We start from the raw sequence: 27780 nt of genomic DNA, 5'->3' as shown, positions 1-27780 counted from the left end.
TTTTTAATTTCTTTGCTTTGTTTAGGACATATGCACATGGAAACCATAGGTTTGGAATGAAATAGGCCCCGGATGAGCCGTAGCAGGAGTTTCCAGCGATTCGGACGCTCCGGTGGTTTGTATCTAGGGAAACCCTAGGGGGCGGGGACCCCGCAAATCTACCCCTAGGGTTAGGGTTAGGGTTAGAGTTAGGGTTAGCAATGGACTTTTTCCTTTGTTTTAGGACATATGTACATCGATAGCGAGATGTTGGGCCCTCTTTGGATCCCGTCGACCCGTCTACGAAGAGCGTCACTCGTGGGATCTACATAAGCCATCTACCATTTTTTTCTTTAAAAAAGTAACTATTTTTACATAATTCATACTACTACATAAATAAAACAAACATAATATAAAGTTAATGACCAAAAAGAAAAAAAGAAAAAAAAATGTATGCCGAGGGTGGCCGTCGGCATAGGCGGGTGATGCCCTATGCCGAGGGTGGCCCTCGGCGCCTCGCTGACGCCGTGACCGGGCCGTCACGGCCGGAGCGGGATCGGAGCAGATGCTCGTGCTACGCCGACGGCCTTGGGTACGCCGAGGGTGGCCGTCGGCGTATCCTTCTCTACGCCGAGGGGATGTCTACGCCGAGGGGCTCGTTGGGCCGCTGCCCTGGACCGGACGTACGCCGACGGCCCCGACATTTGGCCGTCGGCGTACGCCACGGCCGTCGGCGCAGCGCGCCATTCCTGTAGTGGCCGGAGTTCGCCATCAGCGCGGCGCCGTGCAGGAGGGCCGCTCTGGGCACGCCGTCGACCAGGCGAGCGCACCGTCGGGCTCTTCCGCGGAGCACCGTCGACGACGCGATCGTGCGCCGTCGACCAGGCGAGCGCCCGTACGTCGGGCTCTTCCGCGGAGCACCGTCGACGACGCGATCGCGCGCCGTCAACCACGCGAGCTTGCGCCGTCGACCAGGCGAGCGCGCCGTCGGGCTCTTCCGCGGAGCACCGCCGACCGCGCGTTCGTGCGCCGTCAACGACGCGAGCTTGCGCCGTCGACCAGGCGAGCGCCCCGCCGGGCTCTTCCGCGGAGCACCGCCGACCACGCGATCGTGCGCCGTCGGGTTCTTCCGGGGAGCCGCCTTGTCTTCGGGGAAGATTGCGATCGACGAATGGACACTACGGATGTACTGTATTATGTTTCTTGATGATTGGCGGGGCGGCGGCGTTTATATAGAGCTCGGGTTCTCTCTCGATTTGCTGATCAGCTCGATCGGTCACATCCCACTTGTGTTACAGCGTTCCAACATCTAAGGCGAGCGCGAATCCAATCGAAAGCACAGAAATGTTTGTGCCATCCGATGCTTTGAGATATGTGCTTGCGAATATCATTCAGTTTCATCAAGTTCTAAGAATTTACAACTTATTATTGGGATCTCCCGTGCACGGGACAAACTCCACTCCTCTGGAAAGCAAGAGACTGTTGATAAGAGGATAGTGACTTTGTCTCTTACCCCAACATAAATTTTGCGACTGTCTAATCATAATCTTGCTGATTTTGCAATTCGGTATAGGTTACATTTCTACCTTTTAGGCCTTGTTCGGGTAATCCTCTACTCGAATGGATTGGAGTGTATCGCAGTGGATAGGGGTGTATTTTGACTCCTTCGGAATTTAAACCACCTCAATCCTCCTCGGAATGCCCCGAACCGAACAAGCCCTTAGTAGTACTAGATGACCCGTTGCACTATCGCGCAAATACCATAATTTCAACTATATGATTTAGCTTTTTTTAGTATTAAGAATTAGCTCGGAAAGAGGTGTTGCGGTAAGATATGACAATATCTAAACTCCCACACCAAATTATGGTCATTGTACGAAAAGATGTATCGTCATCAAAGAAGTGCAAATGGATAATTACTAATTCCAAAAGGAATGCTTCTACTTATTGTGCGCAGGAAGATAAAAAGTTGGGTTCGAGATTCTAAGCCGCTGAAACTATTACAAATGTTTACCCATTGCACCAACGTTATGCCTCGCCCTAAAGGTAGAAGCGAAACAAAAGTGCAACATTTATCATATATCTTAGTTTAGCGAAACTATTACAAATGTTTACCCATTGCACCAATGTTGTGCCTCACCCTAAAGGTAGAAGCGAAACAAAAGTGCAACATTTATCATATATCGTAGTTTAGCGACAACGGTATAAGTATTGTAACAGCTATGTGGGGTTATAACAGCTCCTTCCACCGAACTTGCGAAGTCGCTTTCATATTGCCCATGGCTTCAAGCATTGACATAACCTGGTGACAATTAAAAAACAGCAACGCCTGTAAGCAAATTTCTAATAGAAAAAATAGCAGGATCAGAATCGACAATAGCGCTGTGACTCGGGCCTGCATGAGAAGGCATTCATAAATATTGTACAACCAAATTTTTTCTAGAAAATTGTAATGAGAACCTACGGTATGGTTGCAAACACATAATAGCAAAAACAGCAGCAACAACTACAATATACTTAAACTAATTTCTTCCACCTTCATTTATGTTGTTTATTTTAGACCAACTCAGGTGGCAAAACAAATGCCACAAATACATTATTTCAAAAGCCGCACTAATCTCAGAGTAGAAAGTGGATGGTAGATATGACACCGGTACGTACCATTGTATTTAAATTCGCTGCATTTGATAGATAGAAGTGCCGAAGATGCCAAGGTGACGCCTCCAAGGAGGAAACAACAAAGCTACCGCCGTCCGCTTTTTAAAGACAACCCAAAACAGATTAAAACATTACTGAACTATTACTAAGAACGATCTTGCCGTGGCTTCTTTAGCACGTTTTTAGCAGAAGGATGATGGCACAATACCATTTAGCTGGGCTTGAATTTTGAGCAGGTAAGAAAAAATACAGAGTCCAACAGTTGCCGGCGAGAAGCAAGCTCGCTGCTACAAAGGATCGTATGTGTATCGAATGGAAATTGTCGTGTGTATAGTAGCGCTCAATTGGATAAGCCGTACTGTCAGTTGGCATCTTTTCTCACCGAAAGAGCAAATTTTTTTTTTGTTCTTTGAGTCTTTTCCTACCGTGATATGCAAGTCCGATTCTTCCCTAGCGGTAACTTTTAGTAGTGCATAAAAACTAAAAAGTGATATCCATAACATACCAATTTTTCATTTAATTAGCTCTACCAAATTTGCACAGTACGTGAGTATTCTCTATTGCAAAATTCTAGAACCTGAAATGCAAAATTCTAAAAGCTGTAATTCGCATGAAATTTTCAATTATGGTAACAACAATATTACTCATACGTGAAGATTATGTAATTAAAAAAATAGCCCAAAAGAAGAAATGTTGTGTCAACATAGTCGGCCCGCTCAAGCATTATCCAGTTATTGATCAACCAAATTTACAAAAATGAGACATGAGGTAAAAGATGAATGCATTTGTAAAACAAGATGACACTCCATGGTAACGCATGGTATTCAGCTAGTAGCATATTCGCCGGCGACTATAAGAGTGACTTCATAGAGATATTGGAGCCACCGGCACAAAATAACCTTCCACCGGTGTCCACCAAAAACGTCAGCATATTTTGGAGCCCAATATAATAGACAAGACTCTCAATCCACGCCTGGTACACCGAGGGATGATTAAGAGCGTCGGCTAAAAATCCAGTAGACCGGCCCATGGATGCGTCGCTATTCGTGAACTCATGGTGCAATAGTATGATCCACTGCTAGAACTTTTATCCATATGCTAGCCTTGCGAATTATGTGATCTATGACTGTCGTCCTATCATTTCCTATTGCATTGAACACCTTGTGGACATATATTATGAACCGGGTAAGCTCACCACGAAGGGTAGGAGGTGATCGTACTAGGCAAACATGATGTAACCAAACAGCCATGAGATTTGTTCAAACACGATTGTTCAAACGCGATTGGTGGGCAAGCAAACACCGGAGACTTTGCAACTGATACGGAGTAGTTGTTTACAACCAAACAAATTGCACAATGTAAATTAGGAGTTGGACAGCATCAACATAGCAATATTTCTCAGATAGGAGAAAACCCTGCGAGCAACTAACCAAGCAATATTAGGAGTTGGAGGCATTTTGCTGCACTCCATTCGAATCTGCACCAAAAGAACAGGTCCTAACATGCGCGATGATCTCGCTAGTAGTCAACTTCTCAACCCGAATAATCCACTTGAAAACAAGACTGTTCTTATAATAGGAGAGCTTGCTCTTTCAGACTGCCTGAGCAGTGAGCAGTGATGGTTACAGGTAGTAGTATGGTAAGATGCGTTACAGATAATGGAGAGCTTGCTCTTTCAGACTGCCTGACCTCACCTACATTTTGCAACGGAGAACAGGGAAGAAAAACGTAAGAGGATACAAAAAATAAAAAGACACCTGCAAAATAAAAAATAGGCGCATGGTAAACTACTGTGATCTTCAGCCTCGGAATGCCACCATATCCGCTTTGCGAGCTCCGGGATCTCTAACATTGGAACTTCCAGGTGGAAAGACGGATAGAACTGAGTAGTTTCCTATCAACTTACATTAGGATGCACAACATGTACAAGGGGAAAGATGCAACAGATTATTGTACCTCCAAAAGGTAGGCTGGCATTACCCGCAAAAAAAAAAAGGTAGGCTGGCATTCACCGTCCTCCAGGCGGTTTGATTCGGGGCTTCCGGCTGCGATCAAGGTTACACTCACCTGGATGTAGATATATCATGCTACTGCATTTGCTTTGTATGTACCAGACTAGATTTGAATATACTTTGCATGGTCAAAATTTATTTTTGCATCTATCTGGATGATATGAGAACAAAAAGGTGTGTTTTAGTGTTTGGATTCATGTCATATGCCACTCAAAATATTGAGATAGTCAGTAGCTTAGCGTAAGCTCGACAAATTAGGGGTCTGAAACCTGATCTACAAATGCCTTATAAATAAGGAGTTAGCTTACATGTGGATCGTGGTAAACAGTAATCAAAAGGGGCCATACAAAAATTGGAGTTCAAATGGTGGTCCGTTCCACGTGCCATAGAGAGAAGAGGGGAATATCAGTTTGCCGCCGCAAGCTTTCACTAATGAGTAGGCGAGAATCATGCCAAATCCATGGCCACACACAAATGATAGCAGTCGGCACCAATGCAAATGATGGCCAAATTGCTCCAGCATTACAAAACCTGGTACAACCTCCTGTGGCTTGCCACAAGAAACTATTGGATATATAAGTTGATGTCCAAACGAACAATGTGATCTCTTTTACTTACCTGAACAGCTTATGATGAGTCCATAACAGGACTAAAAATCAGGTATGCACCAGGATGCAAGATTATATATATCCTCAGCTGCTGTGTTCACCTAAAGAAAAAGATGACCAGTGGGTTCCATTCCAAACGTAACGAAAGAAATTTATGAAAAGTGTGCAATCTACTTCTGATAGTCAGCAGCTTGTAGGCTCCATATAAATGAAATGTACTAAATAAGTACTTAGCTTAGATGTGAATTGCAGCAGTAGTTACCTGGTAAAAACAAATGTATTTGTTCACCTTCCTGGTTATGTTTCATAAAATCTATGATCTAAACCACCATGAATAACTTGAGCAGTCTGCTGTATCTACTTACGGATCACGTAGATGACACCTCTTGTCAGTGTGATACCCCTATTCCATATGATTATTGCCACTCTTTCAATACTTTTCTGTGGGACTATGGAATTAAGTGCAGTACCTGGCTCATGCCTTGCCTGCAACACTACTTGTAGGCTTGTAGCACATCAGCTTCAGACAACTGCAGAGTCGGCTTGCCAATATTGTTCGAGGATATCAATGCTAGTCTACCCTGTATGCCCAGTCAGTTTGTTCTGTACTCAATTCACCAGAAATCGCCGCAAGAGCAAGCCCCAGATTTGAAGTGATGGAACCTGCTGCAGTCTCGCATGATGATCTCCCTGTCCTCAACCGCCGACACCATCTTCATCACCGTATGGCAGTCCCCGCATACCCGTAGGTTTTTGACGATCTGAAGGGGTATCCCTGGTGGTGTAGCTATCAGGCCAAAGGCAAGAGCTAGCCGCTCACTGTGCATAACCAACATGGCTTCCTTCTGCTCTTCTGCCATGTCGTGAAGCACAAAGCTAGTGTTAGGACAATAACCTACTTGCTTCAACCTGGCTGTCATTGCCTTGAGCTTTGCATATATCTGGTCAGACACAGGGTGCGATCTGTCAGAGGCTATAAAGGAGTGGACTTTGTTCTTGATCTGAATCCAGCTGCATCCAGCTTCTTTCTTCACCTTTTTTGAATCCATCAGCTTCCTCACTTCGTCCCTCTCTTTCCACTTCCCTGTAGCCGCATATATGTTGGAGAGAAGCACATATGAAGCTGAATCATGTGGCTCAAGCAATAGCAGCTTCTCTGCAGCAAGCTTCCCAAGCTCAACATTCTTGTGAACTCTGCAAGCACCTAGCAACGTACGCCATACCATTGCACCTGCTGGGAATGGCATGCCTCCTATTACTTTCATTGTTTCATCCAGCTTGCCTGCACGACTATAGAGGTCCACCATACACGCATAATGCTCCATGGCGGGACTGATCTTGTGGTCTGTGACCATCGAATCAAAGTATTGCTGGCCTTCATTTACAAGGCCAGCATGAGTACATGCTATGGTAACAGCTAGGAATGTTACGTCATCCATCTCGATGCCTGCAGCTTCCATCTGCCGAAATGTATCGAGGGCCTCCTTGCTGTAACCGTGCTGCGCATACCCTGATATCATCGAGTTCCATGACACCAAGTCTCTATCTGTCTGCCTCTCAAAGACACTTCGAGCACTGTCAATGCTCCCTTTTCTTGCATACATGCTGACAAGTGCGCTGCCCACACAGATAGCATTTTGGTATCTGTACTTGATGGAAACAGCATGGAACTGCCTACCCTGATCAACCCCGGCGGTTGGGCTAGCGCAGGCATCGATAGCACTAGATATAGTGAACTCATTTGGCTTCATGCCTTGCATGGACATCTTGATGAATACATTTGCGGCACCATCGCAGTCGCCAGCTTGGGAATAGCAAGACAGCATTGCAGACCATGCCACAACATCCTTCTGGTCAATCGTTTTAAACACAGAGAGGGCTTCTCCAGTGCTGCCAAGCTTCGAGTATGAAGAAAGAAGTGCAGTTCCAACAGACGGCGCATGCTGGTAGTTGGTTTTGATGATCTGGGCATGAATTTGGGAAGGCAAGATGGACAGAGATGCCATGAGCATTGTCGAGTAGGTGAACTCATTTGGCTTGATGTCGCCTTCTCTCATTCTGCTAAAGAGATCGGCTGCAAGGGGAATGTTACCGTTCTGAATGCAACCGCTTATCATAGCAGTCCACGAGACAACACTCTGAGACCCTGGCATAACCGCGAATATGCTGAAAGCATCATCCAGCTCACCACATTTGCTGTAGGCATCCATAACGGCAGTCATGACATTGCCATCAGAACTGAACCCATGTTTTAGCACACAGCTGTGGAGCTGCCGCGCCAGGGCCAGCTGCTTGAGGCTCGCACAAAGCTTGATCGCCGTAGAGTAGGTCGACCGCGACATCTTGGCCGCACTTGCTCGCGAGTCATGGAACAGCTGCAGGGCCTCCAGTTCCCTCCCATTCAACAGAAGGCCCGCCATCAACGTGTTCCACGACACCACGTCCCTGGTCTCCATCCTGCAGAACACGGCCTTGGCTTCTTCAACCAGTCCACACTTCAAGTACATGTTCATCAGAGAGTTGCACACGACGGTCGAGCCGCATCCGAACTTAACCGACTGAGCGTGCACGCGCCTCCCGACATCGAGCGCGCCCTGGCTGGCCACCGCGGAGAGGACGGCCGCGAACGCGAACGGGCTGGGCCGTACCCCGTCGGCGCGCATCCTGAAGAAGAGCGCCGTGACGTCTGCCTGGGCACAGCAGCCAGTGAGCAGCGCAGTCCACGTCACGACGTTCCTCTTGGGGGGCGTCCCCTCGAACACCCGCCCGTCCTCGCCGTCGCGCTTCATGTGGATGTCGACGAGCGCTGTGCCGACACCGACGTCGCCCCGGTCGAGCCCGCACTTGACGCACAGGCAGTGCAGCTGTTCTCCCATGCCCGGCGTCATCGGCCCGCACGCCTTGAGAGCGCGGGACAGCATGGCGCTGCCGCGGCGTGCGGCGAGGAAATGGTCCAGCGCCTCCCGCCCCATCCCACGCCGCTCGTGGTCGAAGAAGGCGCGGCCGGAGCTGCTGCTCGGCTCGCCGTCCCAGTCGGTGATTCCGTCGAACGGCTGCCGGGCGCCCTGAGCGTCGCGGACGGCCGGTCCAGCACCGTGCTCCTCCGGACGAACCGATGGGGCGAGCGTTCCTAGCAGCTCCCGGGACGCGAACGCTGCCGCTTTCTTGCCCCGGAGGAGAGCTGGAAGCGCCGCCGCCATGCTACCTCGCCTCCTCCCTGGAGCCCATGGCGCGTGGCGGTGGGAAGTGGCAGTGAGGACTGAGGAGTCGGACTACCGGTTTGACTTTGTGCTTGGGACAATAGGGGTTGGGTGCGACCGGACCCGGACCCGACGTGTCTCGATGGCCACCACCTCCGCCTACGCAGCGGCGGCCGGCGGGGAAGCGGCGGCGCGGCGTACCCTTCTCAGGCCACGGCCTGCGCCGCCTCGCCTCGCCTTCCTCTCCAGAACGCCCGCTCGGGGAGCCTCGATCTCGCTGCCAACGGGGCTTCACCGGGCGGCGGCGGCCGCCGAGGGGAGGACGGGGATGGGGGTGGGGAGTGAGGAGGCGGAGGAGGAGGCGCCGGCGTGGGTGGAGCTGGAGCCGATCGGCAGCGACGAGCAACTGGACCGGGCCCTTGCCGCGGCCCAGCAGCGCGCCGCCCCCATCGTCCTGCTCTGGTAACTATTGTTACAGTTTCTTCTGACTGAATCTTCAAATTTTAGGATTCGCAACCATGGTTGCATTGGATTAGTGTACCGTAGGAAAAAGTGATTGTCATGGACGATGCAGCTTCAGCATCTTGCATTAGGATTGGTAGTTGTACCCTTGTGGGAATAGAGATCTTGTATCCTGGATGACAAAAGGTTCATCTGTTCATCATATTTAGGGCTCTTGCCTCTTGGTACTTCAGTACGTCCTATGCTCATCTACCACCAGATGAAACGTTATTCGAGCGGTGATTGGACAACTTACCTCCAGTTACCTACAAGACTTGTAATTGTCAAATTTGCGCCTTTGGCGATTTACTTTAATTGCATTGTTATCTTTCTTAGCTGTTAGGTTGTTGTCCTTTCGCTGATTTTCTTAGTACCATGTTTATGTATTTGTCATTTCAACCATATTCCTACTGCCTGAAAACTCAAATTTTGGTTGTAGCGGTGGTAGAGCACAACAAATATTACTGGTTCTGGATGTAGACATGAAGTCCCATTCTCCTAAAAAAAAACGCAGATATGCAGTGCCCCTGCGCATTCCATTTTTTCGGATGTGGTAGCAACTTGTTGGACTCTGTCCTTCTAGTCCTGGCTGATCAACAGGATGCTTACCTGTATTGTCTTCACCATATAGTAAGAAATAGTTTCATTGCACAAGGTGTAGCTGTTTACCTCACATACACTCTTTTATGAACCAATTTCATAATAATGCCTAAAAGGATTGCCAGTTGTGTTTGGAGTAGCCGTCTGCCACTGCCATAGTAGTGGTAGCTGTCAAAGCGTCTTCCAGTCATTGAGTTTTGTATTTAACCCAGCGTTTGCAACATGTAGGACAGCGAGCTGGTGCAGGAAATGCATATATCTGAAGCCTAAGCTGGAGAAATTGGCAGCAGAGTACTATCCGAGGTTTTTGCCTGTTTCCCACATTGACAAGTGCCCCACTGCTGGAACTGTTGCTGACAAACTGACGATCTCTGTCGGAACTTCCCATGCAGGATTCTGTTTTACTGCGTTGATGTCAATGCTGTTCCTCAGAAGCTTGTGAATCGTGCAGGAGTAACAGTAAGTTCTTGACATGCGCTTTATTGAGTTGTTCTTCAGTAAGCCTTGCGGTGCATTGAATTGGTTCTTCAGCTCTTGTCTCTCGTTAATGGACAGTGATGGATATGATAACCTTTTATTGATGCCTAGGTGTGCTTCCTTGTTAGAAGATGATCCAAAGACATTTAGTATTCTAATCCTGTTTTTAGAACTTGTTGAGCCCATTTCTTGTTCTCCTTTCCCTGGTTTGGAGGAAGCAGTTTCCTCTACTGCCCCTGGAAGCAGTTGCCGGCTTCCTGCAACTCATACGAAAATGTTTCTTAGCCCTATGCCCTTATCCTTTTGCTTTGGTAACGGAGAACCATAGTATCGATTATCCCCCCACCATGTATTTGGCTCCATTGTTATCTTGTCCCGCAGCAATTAAATACATATCGGGATCCCAAGCATGTATATATTTTAATACAACCACTAATGCCCTTCTTTTGTCCAATGTACATGATGTGTTATGCGCGTCTCGAGCAGAAGATGCCTTCTATACAGGTACAAGTCGAGCTTGTTTCTTTCTTTATGGTCTCCATCTTGCCATTGTATATCCTGAGGTTGTTGTTTCTTGTTCTGTAAAGACATGGAGCGACTCCCAGAAGCAGGGTGAAGTGATTGGCGGGCACAAATCCTGGCTCGTAATTGACGATGTCCGGAAGATGATCGAACAGGAGGAATGATCCAACATGTGTTTTTGGCGTGATGACGGCTTTTCGTGGCAAGACAGGCCTTCCAGTGTGGTAAAATGGAAAACATAAGATAAAGGCAGCATCAAGTTATCTACTGCTACTCAGAGATTTGCTATATGTCTAGTCTTGTATAATCCTCATGCATGAACACCAAGGGTTAAGGGGGCTTCAGTTCTTGGAGTTCTTTTTAGAATTTAGAGTAATTGAGGTACAGGTGGCCGCAGGGAAATGATGCCCTTCTTGTATCTATTATTTTAGTTTCTGAGATTAATGGATCTTGACATTAGTCGTTAGATAATAAAATATTGAGTGTTGAGTGCCTTGGTTCCAATTAATTCACTGCTGTGCTCAGTTATTGATTTACTTGAGTACGGATATATAATTATAAGAGCACATGAGATGTGAGCCTTTTTTTGTTCAAAAATTTAGTTCCTGGTTTGTTCAAGATTAGCATAGACAAGTATGCTCCTCTCTTGACTTAGATGAAAACACTAGCTAGTGCTCATCATGGAGTAGGAGTATTTAATTTGCAAGTTGTGTCAGCAGGCTCCCATTGCTAAGCTTAATTGGTCCTTGCTTTCCATGCATGATTTGATAAATTTTTCCAACCACAAACAATATAAAATATTGTATACTTCATTTTTCTCTGCCGATGTGTTTTTAAATATGATGATTGCGGCTTAAGCACTTTCTTGTGTCTGGAAATTTCAGCATAACCGCACTATCTGAACTTTACACCTGCATTTTTTTATCAAAAACAAAAATGAGAGTTGTCTGCTGGTTTGACTCGACAACTGGTCATGCAGTCAACAACTTGGTGTTTGTTTCTCCCTCTTGGGCCCACCGTGCAGAGATAGAGATGGGTGGTGGAGCCCACCTGTCATACTGCAGCCTAACAGAAACAAGGATTTTAGCAGGCAACACACGTAGGCACACGAGACTTCTGTTTGAGAGCATGAGATATCATCGGGAAAGTTTGTGAGTGGGGATGCTGTGAGATTCGTGCGGCTTCATATCCGGTGGTGGACGTGGTCCTCGGAGGCGGCCAGAGGTGGGTCCCTGGTGGGGAACAGAAAAATCACACGTTGCTTTCGGTATCCGTCTCTTGTGCGCTCCTTTCCTGATGGCTCGTTGCATTGGTCTCTCTTCCCCAAACAACCATCCAAGGAACATCTCAACAACAAAAAAACATCCAAGGAATTATAACAAAGGAAACTTCATTAATGTCTTATATCCATATAAGAATTTCCCTCCAGATTGAGCTGCATTTTCTCCCTCACTCTCACTTCTTTCTCCAAACAAGTACCCCTCCGTTTTTTGTCAAAACCACGATGAAAATTATGGAACGAGGGAGTAACATTTGATCTCAAAATTCATGTTTTTATCCATTTTATATGTAGCATCCAATAATATATCATTCTAAAGACTCTGCAATTTTGATTTGTGTGATATTCATCATGTCAAGAAACTTTGAATCCGCACTTTTGGATTTCTAAATTTGAGTGAGGCTCTAATTAAGTCGTTGTAACTATTGAAACTAATTACTCCTATATTTTTTGAAAATAAAATAACTATATGTAAATAGATTCAATAAACAAATTGTCATCTTTAAAAGAGAAAAACTCTGAGCGTGCCACTGTTCAATAATTAAGTCATTGTAACTATTGAAACTAACTACTCCTATTTTTTTTTGAAATAAAAATAACTATACGTAGATAGATTCAGTTATCCTTTAAAAAATAGATTCAATAAACAAATTGTCATCTTTAAAAGATAAAAACTCTGAGCACGCGGCTATTTTACGCTTGGCTTGTTCGCCTTTTGTTGGAGGTATATAAAACAAATCACCGCCATGTTTTTTTTTGCATTTCATAAAGAAGGCATTGACAGAGATATTTGCTTTTCACATGTTAAAGTGAACCACTTGGGAAAAAAAGTACCTTTCACTTTTATTTACATCTAGCCATGAAAAATGGTAGAAGCTAAAGACTAAAAGAAAAAAAAAGTCCAGGCCGTAGATCTAATGGGCTCTTTTGGATCAAATGAGTTTATAGGAATTCTGGAAGTTTTAATCCGTATGAATTCTTCCTATGGAGCCATTTATAGATCAAAACAATGGCACCACCAAGTTTCCTACTTTTTATTTAGTGAAACACGGTCTAGACTGAGATGCTCACATATACGTATATACACTCAACCCTAGGAACACAGCACACCCTATCCATATGAGCACATTGCGAGACTGAGTCCAAGAAACTGATCCAACGAATCATGAGATTGATGAAGTCACCACAAACACCTCGCTGTCGACAGAAACATCACCTCCTGCTAAAAAAATATTTCACCTTTAATAAGACACCACAGTGTTAAATCCGGGTTTGAACTCTGGAGATGCCAGTGTCCTCTTAACCGTCCAATCAGAGGTTGTTTCTCAGTTTTCCTACACATTTTACACCTTAACTCCATATGACTTCCAATATCATACATACCTTATGTATGCACTTATTCGATTTGTTTTAAGACACTTTTTCTTGTTTTTTTTCACGTGTTACATCGAAATGATAATTTCTATCATTTCTTCTGGTCTTTATGTGTCATGCAATCTTATTTTTATCAACATTATCTGTTTTACATGTTCACAAGCTTCTCAATCCCACGATCCGAAAAGGGCCTAAAAATTCATAAACCTATATCAACTCAATCACTTGGAAGAAGAAAAGACGGGGAATCCAATTAGTCGCACGAACAATACGATGGTCTTACGACCATTGAGTCGAGTTTCATGGATACCCTCGGACGCAGGACAATGCATCCCGAATTTTTGTGCATTTTGTCTGAATTATTACATTAGTTATATTCACAATGATATGGTACTATACCATCATAGTTTTGTAACATGGACACTTATATACTCTAAAAAGTTTTCAACTTTTCAGCCAAGACTCTATTTCTTACCTATCACGTTATTCCTTACCCAAAATAATACCAACACTTCCCATAGAAAAGAAACACGTATAGTACACTACAAAAAAAAAGGCAAGCAAAATTTAGAGTTTTGTGAAACAATATTAACAGAAAGAGTTTTGTAACATGACACTTATACTCTAAAAAGTTTTCAACTTTTCAGCCAAGACTCTGTTTCTTACAATCTTACCTATCACGTTATTCCTTACCAAAAAACAATACAAACACTTCAGATAGAAAAGAAACACTTATAGCACACTACAAAAAATAAGCAAGCAAAATTTAGAGTTTTGTGAAACAATATTAACAGAAAAAGTTGCATAGTATAGCATAGGATTAAGTAAGCTGCACCAAATCCGCCAAGGATGGTTCGGTCCACTAGTAGCTCCCCCTAGGGCCTCGCCTCCCTCGGAGATCGACCAACAAAACTACAACAAAGCAGCTCCCTTTCCCCCTCCGCCCGGCCGAACCCTCCAGGAATTCTCCTCCCCTCCCCTCCGGTAGCCGCCTTCCTCCTCCTCCGCGCCGCTCTGCCGTACCGTGCCGGCGTGGAGCGGAGATCCGTCCACCCGTCGGTAGCCGGCTCCGATTGATTCTTTTCCTTCCGTCGGAGGTGAGGAACCCTAACTCAACCTGCTTGGATTGCCCCGAGGGTTTAGTTCCGATCGGGCCTTTCCCTTCGCCGCGCGCAATCCAATCCGAAGATGCGTTCTTTCTTTCTGCCCAATCACCAGTGCATAAATTCCGGAGGGTTTTGTTGCCGATTTGTTCGCTTCGCGGTGGTGGAGTAGCCATCAGTGGGGTGGGTTTCTTTATTCTTTTCCCCAAGAAATTGTGGGCGGCTCAGTTGCTTGAACCCTCGGCTGGTCCGCCGCCCCCTAGAGGTGCGACGGATTTTCTTGGGTTTCTTTCTCTGTCCGCAGACAGGAATCGACGGGATTTTCTTGCTTGGATTTGATATGTTTCCTAATTAGGCCGTGCTTCTGATTCTGTTCCTTCTGTTCGTTGATTTCTCTTCTGAAATCTTCTTCGTGTTTTTTCCTTAATAATCCGAGTGCGAAATTCGGGTTCTCATCACCGTCCTGATGGCTGGCGTTGGTTTTCAGGCTCTGCGTGGATTTTGATCGCGGCAAGAAGAGGGCTGCGAGCGAGGTGATGGCTCCGCCTCCGGCGGGGGCGGCCGGCCCCACCTTCGAGGACCTCGAGCGCGACCTGCAGGCGGTGCTCATGGACCAGAACCACCACGGCGGCGGCGGCGGCCCCTCCGCCGAGGAGCTCAGCATGTACCGCAGTGGCAGCGCGCCGCCCACCGTCCAGGGCGCCCGGGCCGCTCTCTTCTCCACCTCGGCCGCCGCGCCCCAGCCGCACCTCGACGCGCTCGCCGCCGGCGACATGCTCTCCGAGGAGGAGATACTGTCCCACCCGGCCTACCTGCAGTACTACTACAACAACGAGCACCTCAACCCGAGGCTGCCCGCGCCCATGGTGTCCAAGGAGGACTGGCGCACGGCGCAGCGGTTCCAGTCCGTCTCCGGGGGGATCGGGGACAGGAGGAGGAGGCCCTCGGAGGCCCCTGGTGGGAGCTCGCTCTTCTCGATGCAGCCCGGAGCGCGCGAGGGCAATGGGACGGAGTTTCTGATGAATGATAGGAGACAAGGGAATGGTTTTGCGCGCCAGCAATCGTCGGACTGGCTCGCGCAAGGCGCTGATGGGCTTATGGGGTTGTCCGATGTCAATGGCCTCAGCTCTCGTCGCAAGAGCTTTGCGGATGCGCTGCAGGTTGAAAATATCTCCTTGCTGCTTTTACTTTTGTTCTGCTTTATTTACCTATACTGACCTTGAATCAATAGAAATAAATGCTTTTTATTTATGAACGGAGCTGAATTGCCTCTTCTGTAGTTTTAGCTATTGGTAGTAGATTGTTGTGTTTTTTTTTTTTTGGATTACTCACAAGTCAACACTTATTATGTTCATACCTTAATTTATTTAAAGCATGGAAGTGTGATTGCAGTTTTGTACTTAATGATGCAATCTGAAACTTGCCACATATTGATATATGCCACTTCTAGTGCATCTCTGGAGCAGCTTCATATTCTTACAATCTGAAACTTACCACATATTGTTATGTTCACACATGCCTATTGTTGCATCTAGGTTCATGTTTGTTGGTTATTTTTTCTAACTTAGAATTGTTTCCATTGCAGGAAAATATTAGCCGCCCTGGTTCTAAAGTTGGTCATCTTTCCCGCTCTAATAGCCGGAATGCTTTTGAGAGCCCAAATCCAATGAATCTTTCACGCTCTAATAGCCGGAATGCTTTTGAGAGCCCAAATCCAATGAATCTTTCACGCTCTAATAGCCGGAATGCTTTCGAGAGCCCAAATCCAGTGAATCTTTCACGCTCTAATAGCCGGAATGCTTTCGAGAGCCCAAATGCAGTTAGATCCTCTGATTCATCAAGAGCACAGCTGCCGAGTAGGCCGGATTCCATGAATGGCTTTCGATCTGGAGCAGCTTCACCCAGTCTTGCCAGGGTCCAGAGTTTGGGTTCTTCAATGTCCAATACATTTGCTTCTGCGGTAGGCTCCTCGATCTCAAGAAGTACCACTCCTGATCCTCAGTTGATTCAGAGGATTCCAAGTCCTTGCCTTCCTCCTGTTGGAGTTAGGATGGGGAAAGCTGATAGAAAGGTTGAAGGCGTGGGTGTCTCTTCTCATAATTATGATGGTTCTGACACTGCAGCAGCTCTATCTGCTATGTCCAATTTAAATCTCTCTGGGAACAGGATGACCAACTTAGAAACTGATGTGCAAAATCATATTTATCAGAACTTTGGTGATCAGAGAGACGTGATCTTTAATGATCCAAAGGAGCATAGACAGTTCTCACAGCAGAAGTTAGTTCACAGTGCCGATGAAGAGCCAATAAATGCGCTGGAGTATTCAGTCTTTCCAAATGGTAGCAGTAATTCAAAGAGCAATTTTCCTACACAATCACCACATGGTAATTCTAATAAAAAGGAGTCTTTACTAAGCCCGACTGGATCTGTGTATCACTACAAGAACCTGAATGGTGATAGCCCAAACATTGATGTTTCTGGACGACATACAAAGGCTAATTCACGAAATTCTGGTTCATCCATGCTGAACAACCACATGAATACTGGTACTCTCTCCCCCCTCCGCCCCTGATTCCTCTTTGTCTTGGTTTCCATTGTTTCCTGACTTTTGTTTTCCTGTCCAGATGGTGAATATGGCAACCATTTTTCAAATCAAGTTGGGGCTGGTTTTCAGGGCCAACAAATGGACCCTATGTATGGGTCTTACTTGCAGGCAAATCCCAACTCCCCCCTTGGTGCAGCTGCAAGCATGAGTCCTTTCCGAGGAAGTAACTTTTCTGGTTCAGGCCATCTGGATACTGCTGGATATCAGAAGGCATATCTTGCATCGTTACTTGCGCAGCAGAAGCTACAGTATGGGATGCCATACTTGGGGAAGTCTGGTGGTCTTAGCCCGACACTTTATGGCAGTGAACCAGCTTATGGCATGGAAATGCCATATTTAGCAAGTCCAACATCTAGCCATTATATGTCATCTCCCCAGGGCCATGTCAGGCAAGGAGATAGGCTAACACGTATTCCATCCGTGGCGAGGAGCACCACTGGAGGAACTATGGGATCATGGAGTTCAGAGAATGGTCTGATAGATAATGGTTATGGGTCTTCTCTGCTGGAGGAATTCAAGACCAATAAGACCCGATCTTTTGAGCTGCTAGATATTGTGGGTCATGTGGTCGAGTTCAGGTATTACTTACTGCATTTCAGTAGAGTATAGTTGTTGTGTTTACTGTTTACATGATGTTAATGTTTTTCTTGAAACAGCTCGGACCAGTATGGAAGTCGCTTTATACAGCAGAAACTTGAAACAGCTTCTACAGAAGAGAAGAACATGATTTTTCCAGAAATCCTTCCCCAAGCACGAACTTTGATGACTGATGTTTTTGGAAATTATGTTATACAGAAGGTGGGCAACAATCTTATGCATAATTGTTTAGCAAATTATATTTGATTATTTGTTAGTAACATCTTCGGTATCTATCTTATTATTTAAGACTTCTCAACTTGCGTACTTGATCTTGGCAGTTCTTTGAATATGGGACTGAAGCACAACAAAAGCAATTGGCAAGCCTACTCAAGGGTTATGTATTGACGCTGAGTCTTCAAATGTATGGCTGCCGAGTGATTCAGAAGGTACGTATTGTTGCAGACTAAATATGTCGCCTCCTTATCGTAATCAGTTTACAGACTAGTTGTCCATTTATCAACCACTTATCTCTGTGGAGTCTTAGGAGCTTTCTATTCTGCTGTAGGCTTTAGAAGTGGTTGAAGTGGAACAACAAACACAAATGGCTTTTGAGCTTGACGGAACTATCATGAAATGTGTTCGTGATCAAAATGGCAACCATGTAATCCAGAAGTGCATAGAATGCATCCCTCAAGAAAGGATACAGTTCATTATTTCTGCTTTTTATGGGCATGTGGTTGACCTTTCCACCCATCCATATGGCTGCCGTGTTATTCAGGTGCTATACGAACCTATATCTGGTTTTAATGTGTGTATTTCATTTGCAATTTACTAAATTTATAGCTGTAATTGCAGCGAGTCTTGGAGCACTGTGACGATGAAAGCACACAAAGTGCCATGATGGAAGAGATCATGCAATCCGTGGTTCCTTTGACACAAGACCAGTATGGCAACTATGTTATCCAGGTGGATGTTTATTCATTTTCTTGTTAAATATGTGTTGCTGTAACATTAATTTCTCCAACGTCTATTAGACTAATGGGAGGCATGGGTTATGTTGTTGTATTTATCTTTTTACCAATTTGGCAGTTACTCATCATGTTATGCGCCTTCTCTTTTTTATATATCCTTGGAAGCAAATTTCTATTATTCCCTCCGGTTCATATTAATTGACTCAACTTTGTGTAGACATAGATGAGTCAAATAATTTGAATCGGAGGGAGTATCTTATATGATGTTACTGTTTTATTCATACTTCCCGTCCAACTACTACTAGATTTTCTAGGTTGTTTGCTGTAGTCTTCCTGTCTTTGTTTCTCATCCTCATTTATGATACTAGATATGGACAATTTTCTGTTTATCATTTCTTCATATTGCTGAAAGCTAGCCATTATCTTATGCTTGAGATGTTCTGTAATCCCACTTACACAGAGTGTTTTATGTTTCGTTTCTATAGCATGTCTTGCAACACGGAAAACCAGAAGAACGCACTTCTATAATTAGGCAACTTGCTGGACAGATCGTGAAGATGAGCCAACAGAAATTTGCTTCGAACGTTGTTGAGAAGTGTCTTTCTTTTGGTTCTCGTGAGGAGCGCCAGATTCTAATTGATGAGATGCTTGGCACTACCGATGAGAATGAACCATTACAGGTGTGTTTTCAACCAACTGTCCAACTATACTGATTGTTTGTTGCAGAACATGCTATGTATATAGGAAAGAAATTCGATATCTACTGAAGTACATGAATTATGCATTTGGCTTTGATATATTATGGCTACTGAATTGTGTGCACATCATTTAGCATGCTAATAACACATGAAGATGTTCTCATCTATTTTTCAAGATGTTCTCATCATTTAGCATGCTAATAACTCTAAATAGCTGTTACTTTAAGCTTCGAATTTTGGGGATTCTCGAAGTATTCTGACGTGTATCTTTTGTTTTCTAGGCAATGATGAAAGACCAGTTTGCTAACTATGTAGTGCAAAAGGTTCTGGAGACCTGCGACGACCATAACCGTGAGCTAATTCTTTCGCGTATCAAGGTCCACCTGAATGCGCTGAAGAGATACACATACGGGAAACATATTGTCGCCCGGGTCGAGAAGCTTATTCAGGCAGGAGGTACCGGATTCTAAGCCCCTAGGCATCCTTGATCGCATTTCATCTTTCTTCCTTTAATATGTTAACTGCCTACAGATTGCTTATCGCTTTAATATATTATTTCACATTTCAGAAAGGCGTGGTGGTGTCTCATCGCAGCAGTCTAGCAGAGATTGATGAACGGTTAGTTTGACAGAATAACACTGTACAGACAGATAGCGAGGCTAGCCTTACCAGTAGTCTTGTCCAGTGCCGTCGGAGAAAGCTAAAGCTCGGGAAGCCTTTGATGTAAATAAAGGAGGGGGCCTCTGGGAATAAAAGAAGAGATTTTGCTTGTCCTAAAGGAGAGAAATTGTATATTTGTAAACCGTTTTTCCCCTCTTCAGGTAAGATATATATGAAAGAAGAAAGGCGAAGCAATTAGCTGTAATGTTTAGGGGGATAGTAGATGATGGGGAGCAAGGACACCTGTAGATCCTTTTGCCTTGGGTTTCATCATTGTATAAGGTTTCAATCTCTGTAAAGGTTTACTGACGTTTCTGCAGAAATCAAATGCATAGTCTGTATCAAGTGCCTGCATGCAGCTCCAAGTGTAGCAATGTTTTTTTTTCCTTATTTGTCGTGCTGTTCTTTGTTATTTCATCTTTTTTCTGTGTGATGGTGTTAAGTTTTGTGATTGGTTTTTTCCTTTGCATTCTCAGTTTCAACGTCAGGAAATTCTTGGATGTCTTCTGTTTGGCATGTTTTAGCAAGTCAAAAAAGAGACGAATCAGCTTGATGTGCTGTTGTGCTGATGCTACCTAAACTTAGCAGTTATCTACAAGTTTGCTCGGCCTGATGCTTATTTTGTTTCATTAAGTGACAAATCCATATCGTTAGATAACTACTACATCTGACCATAATAGGATGTCGTAAGTTTTTCTAAACTATTTGTATTAAAAATGGTATTAACGATCACACAAACAATGCATCATGGAGTTATTGAGACGTAGTAATAAGATGATCCTGGATACATATCAGTGTCAGTCTTCAATGGAAAGAAGTCCATATAACCCCCCTAACTAACGAGTTTGGGACGCTAACCCCCTAAGTTTGGATTGGGGCACTTAACCCCCCTAAGTTTGCAAAATCGGACAATTAACCCCCTCCACCCATCAAGAGCAGTATTGACCGGTGGTTTAGCTGATATGGACAGTGGTAATTGACAGCGTGCAGTACCAGCGCAGTGTTGCTGCTGTGATGGTTTACCTGGCTGACGAAGGCTTCAATCGAGCCATGGAAAAGAAGTTATCGATGAACGATGGCGAGTAAACTAATCGTGCTGCAAGACACTGACTTTCCCGCTGCTGATTCGGCACAACGATTCACCGTCGACGCCCCGCATCTCCCCTGCAGCGCCCCCTGTCTTGCATCGTCGTCCGCTGCGTCCGGCACCTCCAGCAGCGCTATCATGTTCAGGCACACAAATCATTCTTTCTAGATCAATCAAACAGAGTTAAACTTCTAATTCCTTGAATCCTCAATCAAGCAGGAAAGAGTAAACTCATGATGTTCATGCATAATGGCTAAGAAATCTGGAATAGTCAGAATGCACGATTCATTTTTTGTGCTTACATTCAATTGCGGCTGTGAACTGCAGCTAAGGAGAGACACAGAGTCAGAGGAGAAGGAAGAGACCGATCAAGAACTTTCAGTGAAAATAGTTTGTGCGCCTCATCTGCATCCGCGGCATCGATGACACTGTTGCTCCAGCGAGGCTCCAGTGCGCGGGAGCGTGCGTGCTTCCTGAGCTAAGATGGGCGTGCGGGACAAACACCATAGGGACTGAAAAGCTGCCGACTGCTCGAGCAGCGCAGCAGACAGCTGCGTAGGCCCGCGGCGGCCGGCGTGGGCAAGTCGCGAAGTCGTCATCCCCAGGGCCGAAAAGATCAGCCATCTCTTAGCCCTCCTCCTCTTCGACCTCATGGACCTCCAGCACGGACCCGATTCCGATTGCCGCCGCTATGTGCCTCTACCGACGCCACCGGGGCTGGGCTACCCCTCCTGCACACAGCCTATCTCCTGCTCATAGGTGGCCGCCTCTTCGCCCTCCCGGACGCGCCGCCGGTGAGGGAGGCCCGTCCCGGATGAAGGAGAACAAAATTCAGTTACCTGCAGGCTGCAGCTCCTTGAACGTGCACTACTGGCCACTCCCGAGATGAGACACCTCCGGCACCACCGGTGGCGCGTGAACTGCCGCGCCATTGCAGCTCTAGCTGCAGCTGCCCTACGATGACGACCCGCGGGATGCCTGCTTGGATATCCTTTAGGGCCTTGATGTTCGCGGCCTCCGGCGCAAGGCAAGGAAGCAGAGGATAGAGGTGGACGGGGGCGGCTGGCCTCCGCTGCCGCCGGGGCGCAAAGGTGAGGAAGCAGAGCAGCGGAGGGAATGCCACGCTGGAATAGCTGCCGGATGTCCACGTCACCAAAAACGCCTGCAATAGTGTTAAAACCACCGTCGGAGGGTTTATTGTCCGGTTTTGCAAACTTAGGGGGCTAAGTGTCCCAATCCAAACTTAGGGGGGTTTAGTATCCCAAACCTCATAGTTAGGGGGTTATCTAGACTTCTTTCGTCTTCAATGCAATACTAAAATAATTTGATCAGTTGAAACACGCCTCATATTTTAAAACTGGGAGAGTATTTATCCACACTCGGCACCTACTTTGGATATGCAAAGAGATTCTTGCACAGCTACAAATGAAATTTTTAAACTTTTTTTTCATTATTCCAGTTCTATAAAAGAGCAAGCCCCAGATTCCTACATATATAAGATTAGACAAACCATCCCTAAAAGTCATAACCACCAACATAAGCCCATACGGGTACAACAACCGGTTCAGGCTCCAACTGGAAGCACCGCCGGAGAACAAGCACAATCACTGCCGGCAGTGGTGTCCACCAGCTTTTCTCCTTATGGGTTCGTCGGGATCGGCATAATTAAGCGCATGGCATCTTCTTGGCGGCTACTTCATTCGATATCTTGAAGAAGAGGTCCAGGTTGTTGTGGTGGTACCTGCCCTCCACCAGGGCATCATCACCATCAGCCGCTCCGAGGATGTTCTCATCCAGGGCTAGCAAGCTCCTGGTGCCGGAACCCGTGGCTTGCTCATCATCGTCAGAGCAGTCGCCGTTCTCCATCACGTCCTGCATGGCTAGGTCGTCGTATTCCTCGTCGGACTTGGTGGAGTGCTCGTCAACCGAGCCTGCTTCGATCTGCAAGGAATTGGTTGATGCAGAAAATATTTAGCATCTAGAATTCTAGATATATAGTGCTTGGATTTACTGATGCACAATATACTTGCAGCAGTTTTGCAATCTAGTGTTTGCTACCACAACAGAAATAGATCGCACTAAGAAAGTTGCTGGATAACATAGTCACTACCTCATGAGCGTCTCTTTCTTCATCAGTTAGATCTTCATCAGTTTCAGCATCCGGTGGGTCATCAGCATCTTCTTCGCTACCATAGACTGAATAATCGTCCATGTGCTGAAAAGGTCACAGAGAGTTCGTTAGATTGAAATGTATAGCTTAGGAGATGTACTGGTAAAAATAGAACACGCTACTGCCATATATCAATAAGACAAAGGTCGCAGTGTTGATGCACAATACCTCTTTAGAAGCGCAATCTGACATCTTTGGTGAACTGCAGCATGAGGAGAAGTTTCTACTGCCCGTCTCGATGCCATCAACCTTCAGGTCATCTACGCTTCCAGTATGGCTGGTGCCACCTGTATCACTCAGCCACGCGCTGATCCCGAAAGAACCGAATTGGAGGTTAACTGACTCTGCCTTCCCAATTTGTGATGGGTTAACCATAGGATTTCTGGCTGATTTATCACTGCTTCTAATACCATTACCATTACTATCACTTGAATCTACATGCCAAGCCTTAGTAACTGAACCATCAGGCTTAAGGAGAGCCATCAGATTCCTCGAAGACCCCTTTCGTTGAATGAATTGGAACATGCCCTTCGAACCCAAGGAGTTAGCTGCACGCTGGTTCCTGTATTCCTCATCCACAACAGAAACAGTATTTGTGTTGAGATCATACAACTGCTCCCCAGCTTCTCGCCTACGAAGACAGCTGAAAACTGTGGCATGGATGGCCGCCACACTCTGGTCAACGTTAGTATTGTTAATCTTGGGAACCAGGTGCTTGTCTGCTCGGTGGCAAAGGTATTCCTGGATAGCCCTGATATTCCGAATGTATTTGATATATCTGTTCTTTGCTGGGTCCAATGTCATGTACTTTGCACGTACAGCAAATCGTTCCATGTGTTTCTCCTCATTTGTAATATATACCATAAATGGTATTATGGAAGGATGTTTCTTCATTAGCCCCATCTATGGACATTGAAAAATTAACTTAGTTAGTTCTTTGGAGTGCAAAAGAATATAAACAATAAATGATGGAAGATCGAAGAACACTGTAATGTAGAAAATTTGTGTAGTTTCTTGACTAGTACGCACCACAAAATTGAGGCTCAAATGAACTCCTTCAACAATAACAGACTGTTTCTGCTCTTCCCAGGATGTAATTAATCTGTCCAGACTGTCAATAACCATCTCGCTTTGCGCCTTGAAACCTTCTATTGCCATCTGCTTGCTGCCGATCAACTCAGTTCTAGGAGGTAATGCTGAGGCTCCATGATGAGATTTAACATCTGAAGTGTCATCTTTGCCTTCATTGGTGTTAGGATGAGAAACCATTGCGAGCTTCTTCGCCTGGCGTTTTGCCTTTGACTTAGAAACTGCAATAGGGTCCAAGTATTCGCCTGCATGGTAGGTTGACGCATAGAGAAGCGGATTTTGCTTTTCATCTGCAAAGCTTCTCATCATATGGCGTATTGAATCAGTGGAAACTACTGTCGTGATGCCCAATCTACTACCCTGGTTAACAACAAATAAATTGCATTGAATTATCAGCAAGAGCCAGCATCATTCATCTGTTCTGATTTATGATGCAATCTTTTGGAAGCAACAAGACACAGGATGGAACTGGAGAAAATTAAAGCGCTTTAAATTGGTATTTGTTTTGCAGATACATGTTAATAAATGCTTCTACTTGTAACGAACTAAATGGGCAACTGATATATTATATCACTCACCCAGAAATGGATAAGACTCTTATGTTAGATCATATACATACCAGCAAAGATGATAAAGTAGACTTGCCACATCCACTTGTCCCACATAACAGTACTGTCACCGATTCCTTTCTCTCCTTAATTCTGACCAGAACAATTGGGAAAGACACAGTTAAAAAAATGCATCTTTTATTCACCAAGGTAGCTAGTACTATGTGGTCATGATAGAATGATGTGGTAAATTAATGCATCTTTTATTGGACAACTGGAGCATAATGCATGCACTATGCTCGTAAGAATAACTTGGCTCTTTCCAGGGGATCATTTGACTTTAACAAATCACTTTACACGTGTTCTATATTTGTTGCATTGCTTCCAATTTATATGGGTGCAGAGAGGTAGAGACAGGGTAAGATACCTGCAAGCAAGAAGCAAGTCAGCCTTCTGGTTTGGTCCAATATACTTATATGAAGAGAGAGCATCACATGCAACATTCAGAAACTTCTCTCTTGAAACAAGAATCGTTGTCTGGGTCTTGTACAACTCAAATGGCATGCTGCTACTACTTTCATCCTGTATTTCTGGGTTCAACATCTCTGGATCTTCCCCAACATTAGGGGGATTTTCCTCTTTATCCGCCCTATCTGACTTTGATGCCTCCAAGAATTCAGTCTTCATCATACTGAATACTCTCTTGCTAATCTGATGGTGCCAGGAATGGATGAAAAGATCTTTGTCAAGTATAAAAAAAATTACTTGTATGGTCAACATAACAGTATGCATCAAAGGTTAATTGCTGCACAGCTTGTCTAAATGGACCATCACAGGAAGGAATATGTCAAACAGCCATGACCAAATCAGAATAAAACAAAGCATATCAAATGAGAACCCACTACCAGCTCAAGTCAATTCCAAGATACGGACTAGAACATGGAACCACAGTTCCCACATGCAAGGCAAAACGTAAACGTCTACATCATCATAACATGGTGATGTCCTTCTCATCAGAGCATGATAAAGTGAGGAAAGGAATCACAATTCACACAAGCCGTATCAAAGGGGGCAAGAGTTGCATGCCATTGTATGATGATAATGGCTTGCAAGCAAAGCATCGCCAAAAGAAAGCTTCAGTCTGCAACAAGAACAATGGCTTGGAAAAGGAACGGTGTGTTTTGGGTATCCAGAAATTCTCCCGAATCAGATCCAATCTTTTTGCCGTAAAGAAAGACCCCAGCCAATATAGACCGCGAAGAGGATACCAGAGTTCATGTCCAATCAATCCAAGAACAAGCAATTCAAGCACAAGCATCAGAACCAAGAACACTATGCTAGACATATGCTTTTCATTACGGATCTAACGCATAAAAAATAACTAGAAGCAGGCAGTTTCATTCTCAGTATGCATCAATGGTTACTTTTACAGTTTGTCTAAATGGACCACCAGGAAGACTGAAGATGTCAAATAGACATGACCGAATGAGAGTCATATAAAACAGCATCAAGTGAGAACCCTATACCAACTCAAGTCAATTCGAAGATATGGTAGCCCATCAAACTACAGTTCCCAAACAAAATGATCATGCAAGGGAGAGCATGGATGTCCACATCTTTAGAACATGGTGCTGTCTCTGTCACTGGAACATTATAGACCCTAGAAAGGAACAGCAATTCACACCGGCTGCAACAAAGACGCACCGTTGGCATGACGGCATACGGTGATAACGACCCACAATCAAAGTATCACCAAGGACAAATTCAGCTTGCAACAGGATTCATAACTTGGAAATGAATAGTGGGTTTGGGGCATCTGAGATACGCCGAATCAGTTCCAGTCTTTCCTCGCAGAGAACGTCCACGGCGATAGAGCTTTCGATCTAATCTGAAGTGGCCAAACGACCAGGGTTTTTTTTTTTTTGGATCGAGCCAAGAATACGGTATGCTCGCCTTCAAGCTTCCCGTGTCAAAATCGACCCTCGTAAACTACACTAGCGGGTGAACACTGTGCTGGACGTGAATTTCTCGGGGGGAATAACAAGGTAGACATGTAACTGTATCCGAATTTGAACCAAGGAAAGCAATTCAGAGCATTATTATCACTAGAGCATCTGAACTAGCAACAGTAATACTGAGACAGAATGGCAGCAGGAGTTTCATCCGCTGTGTTTAGCCTTTCGACTCAGATGAGAACTTTGCAATTGGAGACCTCTATTGTCGGGATCAAGAATTCAAGATCAGAGACAGCAACAGATGCAGCGAGGTAGGGGCAGAAAGAAAGAAAGCAAGAAAGAGGGGGGTGGACCTTGAAGGCGTGTCGAGCCTTGCAGCCCATGAGCTGGAGGGTGCTCTGCAGGACGGGGCGCGTGTACCGGAACGCCCGCCGGCCGCCTCCGTCGGCGACGGCAATGTACAGCAGCTTGGGCGGCGCGTCCGCCATGGCTGGTGGGGCTCGGGCCGGATCAGGACGCGGCGTGACGGAGCTGGATCAAAGATCGGGGAGGGGAGCACGTTTTGAGGCGCATTGCGGCGGCGGCGGGGACATCGGCGCGCGGGGCGTGGGGATGGGCGAGGCGGAGAAGCGTGGCGTGGCGGGGTGGAGGAGGGCAGCAGGTGTCACGACGCCCACGCCGCGCGCGCCCATGGCTTCCACATGGCCGTCCACGCCCGACCTCCGTCGACTTCCTCTCTCTCTCTCTTCTCTCTAAAGTTTTGGGATTTGTCTTGTCTTCCCTGGTTTTCTCCTCTTCTCCTGCCGCTTTTATTGTGTCCCTGCCTCCTTCTCTTTTCTCTTCTTTTGTTACTATTTCTTTTTTTTTATAGGAGTCCTCCTAGCATAGTAGTGGGCATAGTAGTGGTGCACAACAAACAACAAGTGCTTTCCCCCATTTCCTTGAAAGTTGTTGTCCCCAACATCGACATACTGCATATTTATTTGCCAACATATGACTATTTCAATATGCCCATAAATAAAGTCGTATAAAATTCGAGTGTATAGAAAAGTGATTCTCGAATAATTCCATGATGCAAGGTTCACGAAGTGGAAGCAAAAAATAT

At 45.5% G+C, this 27780-nt stretch overlaps 4 protein-coding genes across 4 annotated transcripts; 2 read left to right on the top strand and 2 right to left on the bottom strand.

Annotated features, from left to right (window-relative positions):
- Positions 1–5312: 5312 nt before the first annotated feature.
- LOC127305321 (pentatricopeptide repeat-containing protein At2g27610) lies at positions 5313–8457 on the bottom strand. The gene is made up of 2 exons (XM_051335732.2): positions 5520–8457; positions 5313–5358 (listed from the first exon to the last, which is right to left on the bottom strand). The coding sequence occupies exon 1, from the start codon at positions 8455–8457 to the stop codon at positions 5872–5874; it is 2586 nt and encodes an 861-aa protein (XP_051191692.1). The 3' UTR covers positions 5313–5358; positions 5520–5871.
- A 142-nt stretch (positions 8458–8599) lies between these two features.
- Positions 8600–11065, top strand: LOC127305322 (thioredoxin-like 3-2, chloroplastic). Its single transcript, XM_051335733.2, has 5 exons — positions 8600–8919; positions 9787–9861; positions 9951–10017; positions 10522–10539; positions 10623–11065. Exons 1-5 carry the CDS (start codon positions 8600–8602, stop codon positions 10719–10721), a joined length of 579 nt encoding a protein of 192 aa, XP_051191693.1. The 3' UTR covers positions 10722–11065.
- A 3009-nt stretch (positions 11066–14074) lies between these two features.
- LOC127305320 (pumilio homolog 1) lies at positions 14075–20171 on the top strand. Its single transcript, XM_051335731.2, has 11 exons — positions 14075–14307; positions 14801–15473; positions 15899–16859; positions 16938–17496; positions 17575–17716; positions 17836–17943; positions 18063–18275; positions 18353–18463; positions 18954–19148; positions 19448–19622; positions 19735–20171. Exons 2-11 carry the CDS (start codon positions 14850–14852, stop codon positions 19776–19778), a joined length of 3132 nt encoding a protein of 1043 aa, XP_051191691.1. The 5' UTR covers positions 14075–14307; positions 14801–14849; the 3' UTR covers positions 19779–20171.
- Positions 20172–22339: 2168 nt separating this feature from the next.
- On the bottom strand, positions 22340–27459 carry LOC127305319 (P-loop NTPase domain-containing protein LPA1). Its single transcript, XM_051335730.1, has 7 exons — positions 27029–27459; positions 25148–25431; positions 24792–24873; positions 24113–24532; positions 23252–23986; positions 23024–23128; positions 22340–22854 (listed from the first exon to the last, which is right to left on the bottom strand). The coding sequence occupies exons 1-7, from the start codon at positions 27161–27163 to the stop codon at positions 22579–22581; spliced, it is 2037 nt and encodes a 678-aa protein (XP_051191690.1). The 5' UTR covers positions 27164–27459; the 3' UTR covers positions 22340–22578.
- Positions 27460–27780: the final 321 nt, after the last annotated feature.

Source organism: Lolium perenne, chromosome 6 (assembly GCF_019359855.2).
Source record: "Lolium perenne isolate Kyuss_39 chromosome 6, Kyuss_2.0, whole genome shotgun sequence".
NCBI lineage: Eukaryota > Viridiplantae > Streptophyta > Magnoliopsida > Poales > Poaceae > Lolium > Lolium perenne.
The sequence above is the reverse complement of the archived record's forward strand: the minus strand, read 5'-3'. Positions and strand labels throughout refer to the sequence as shown.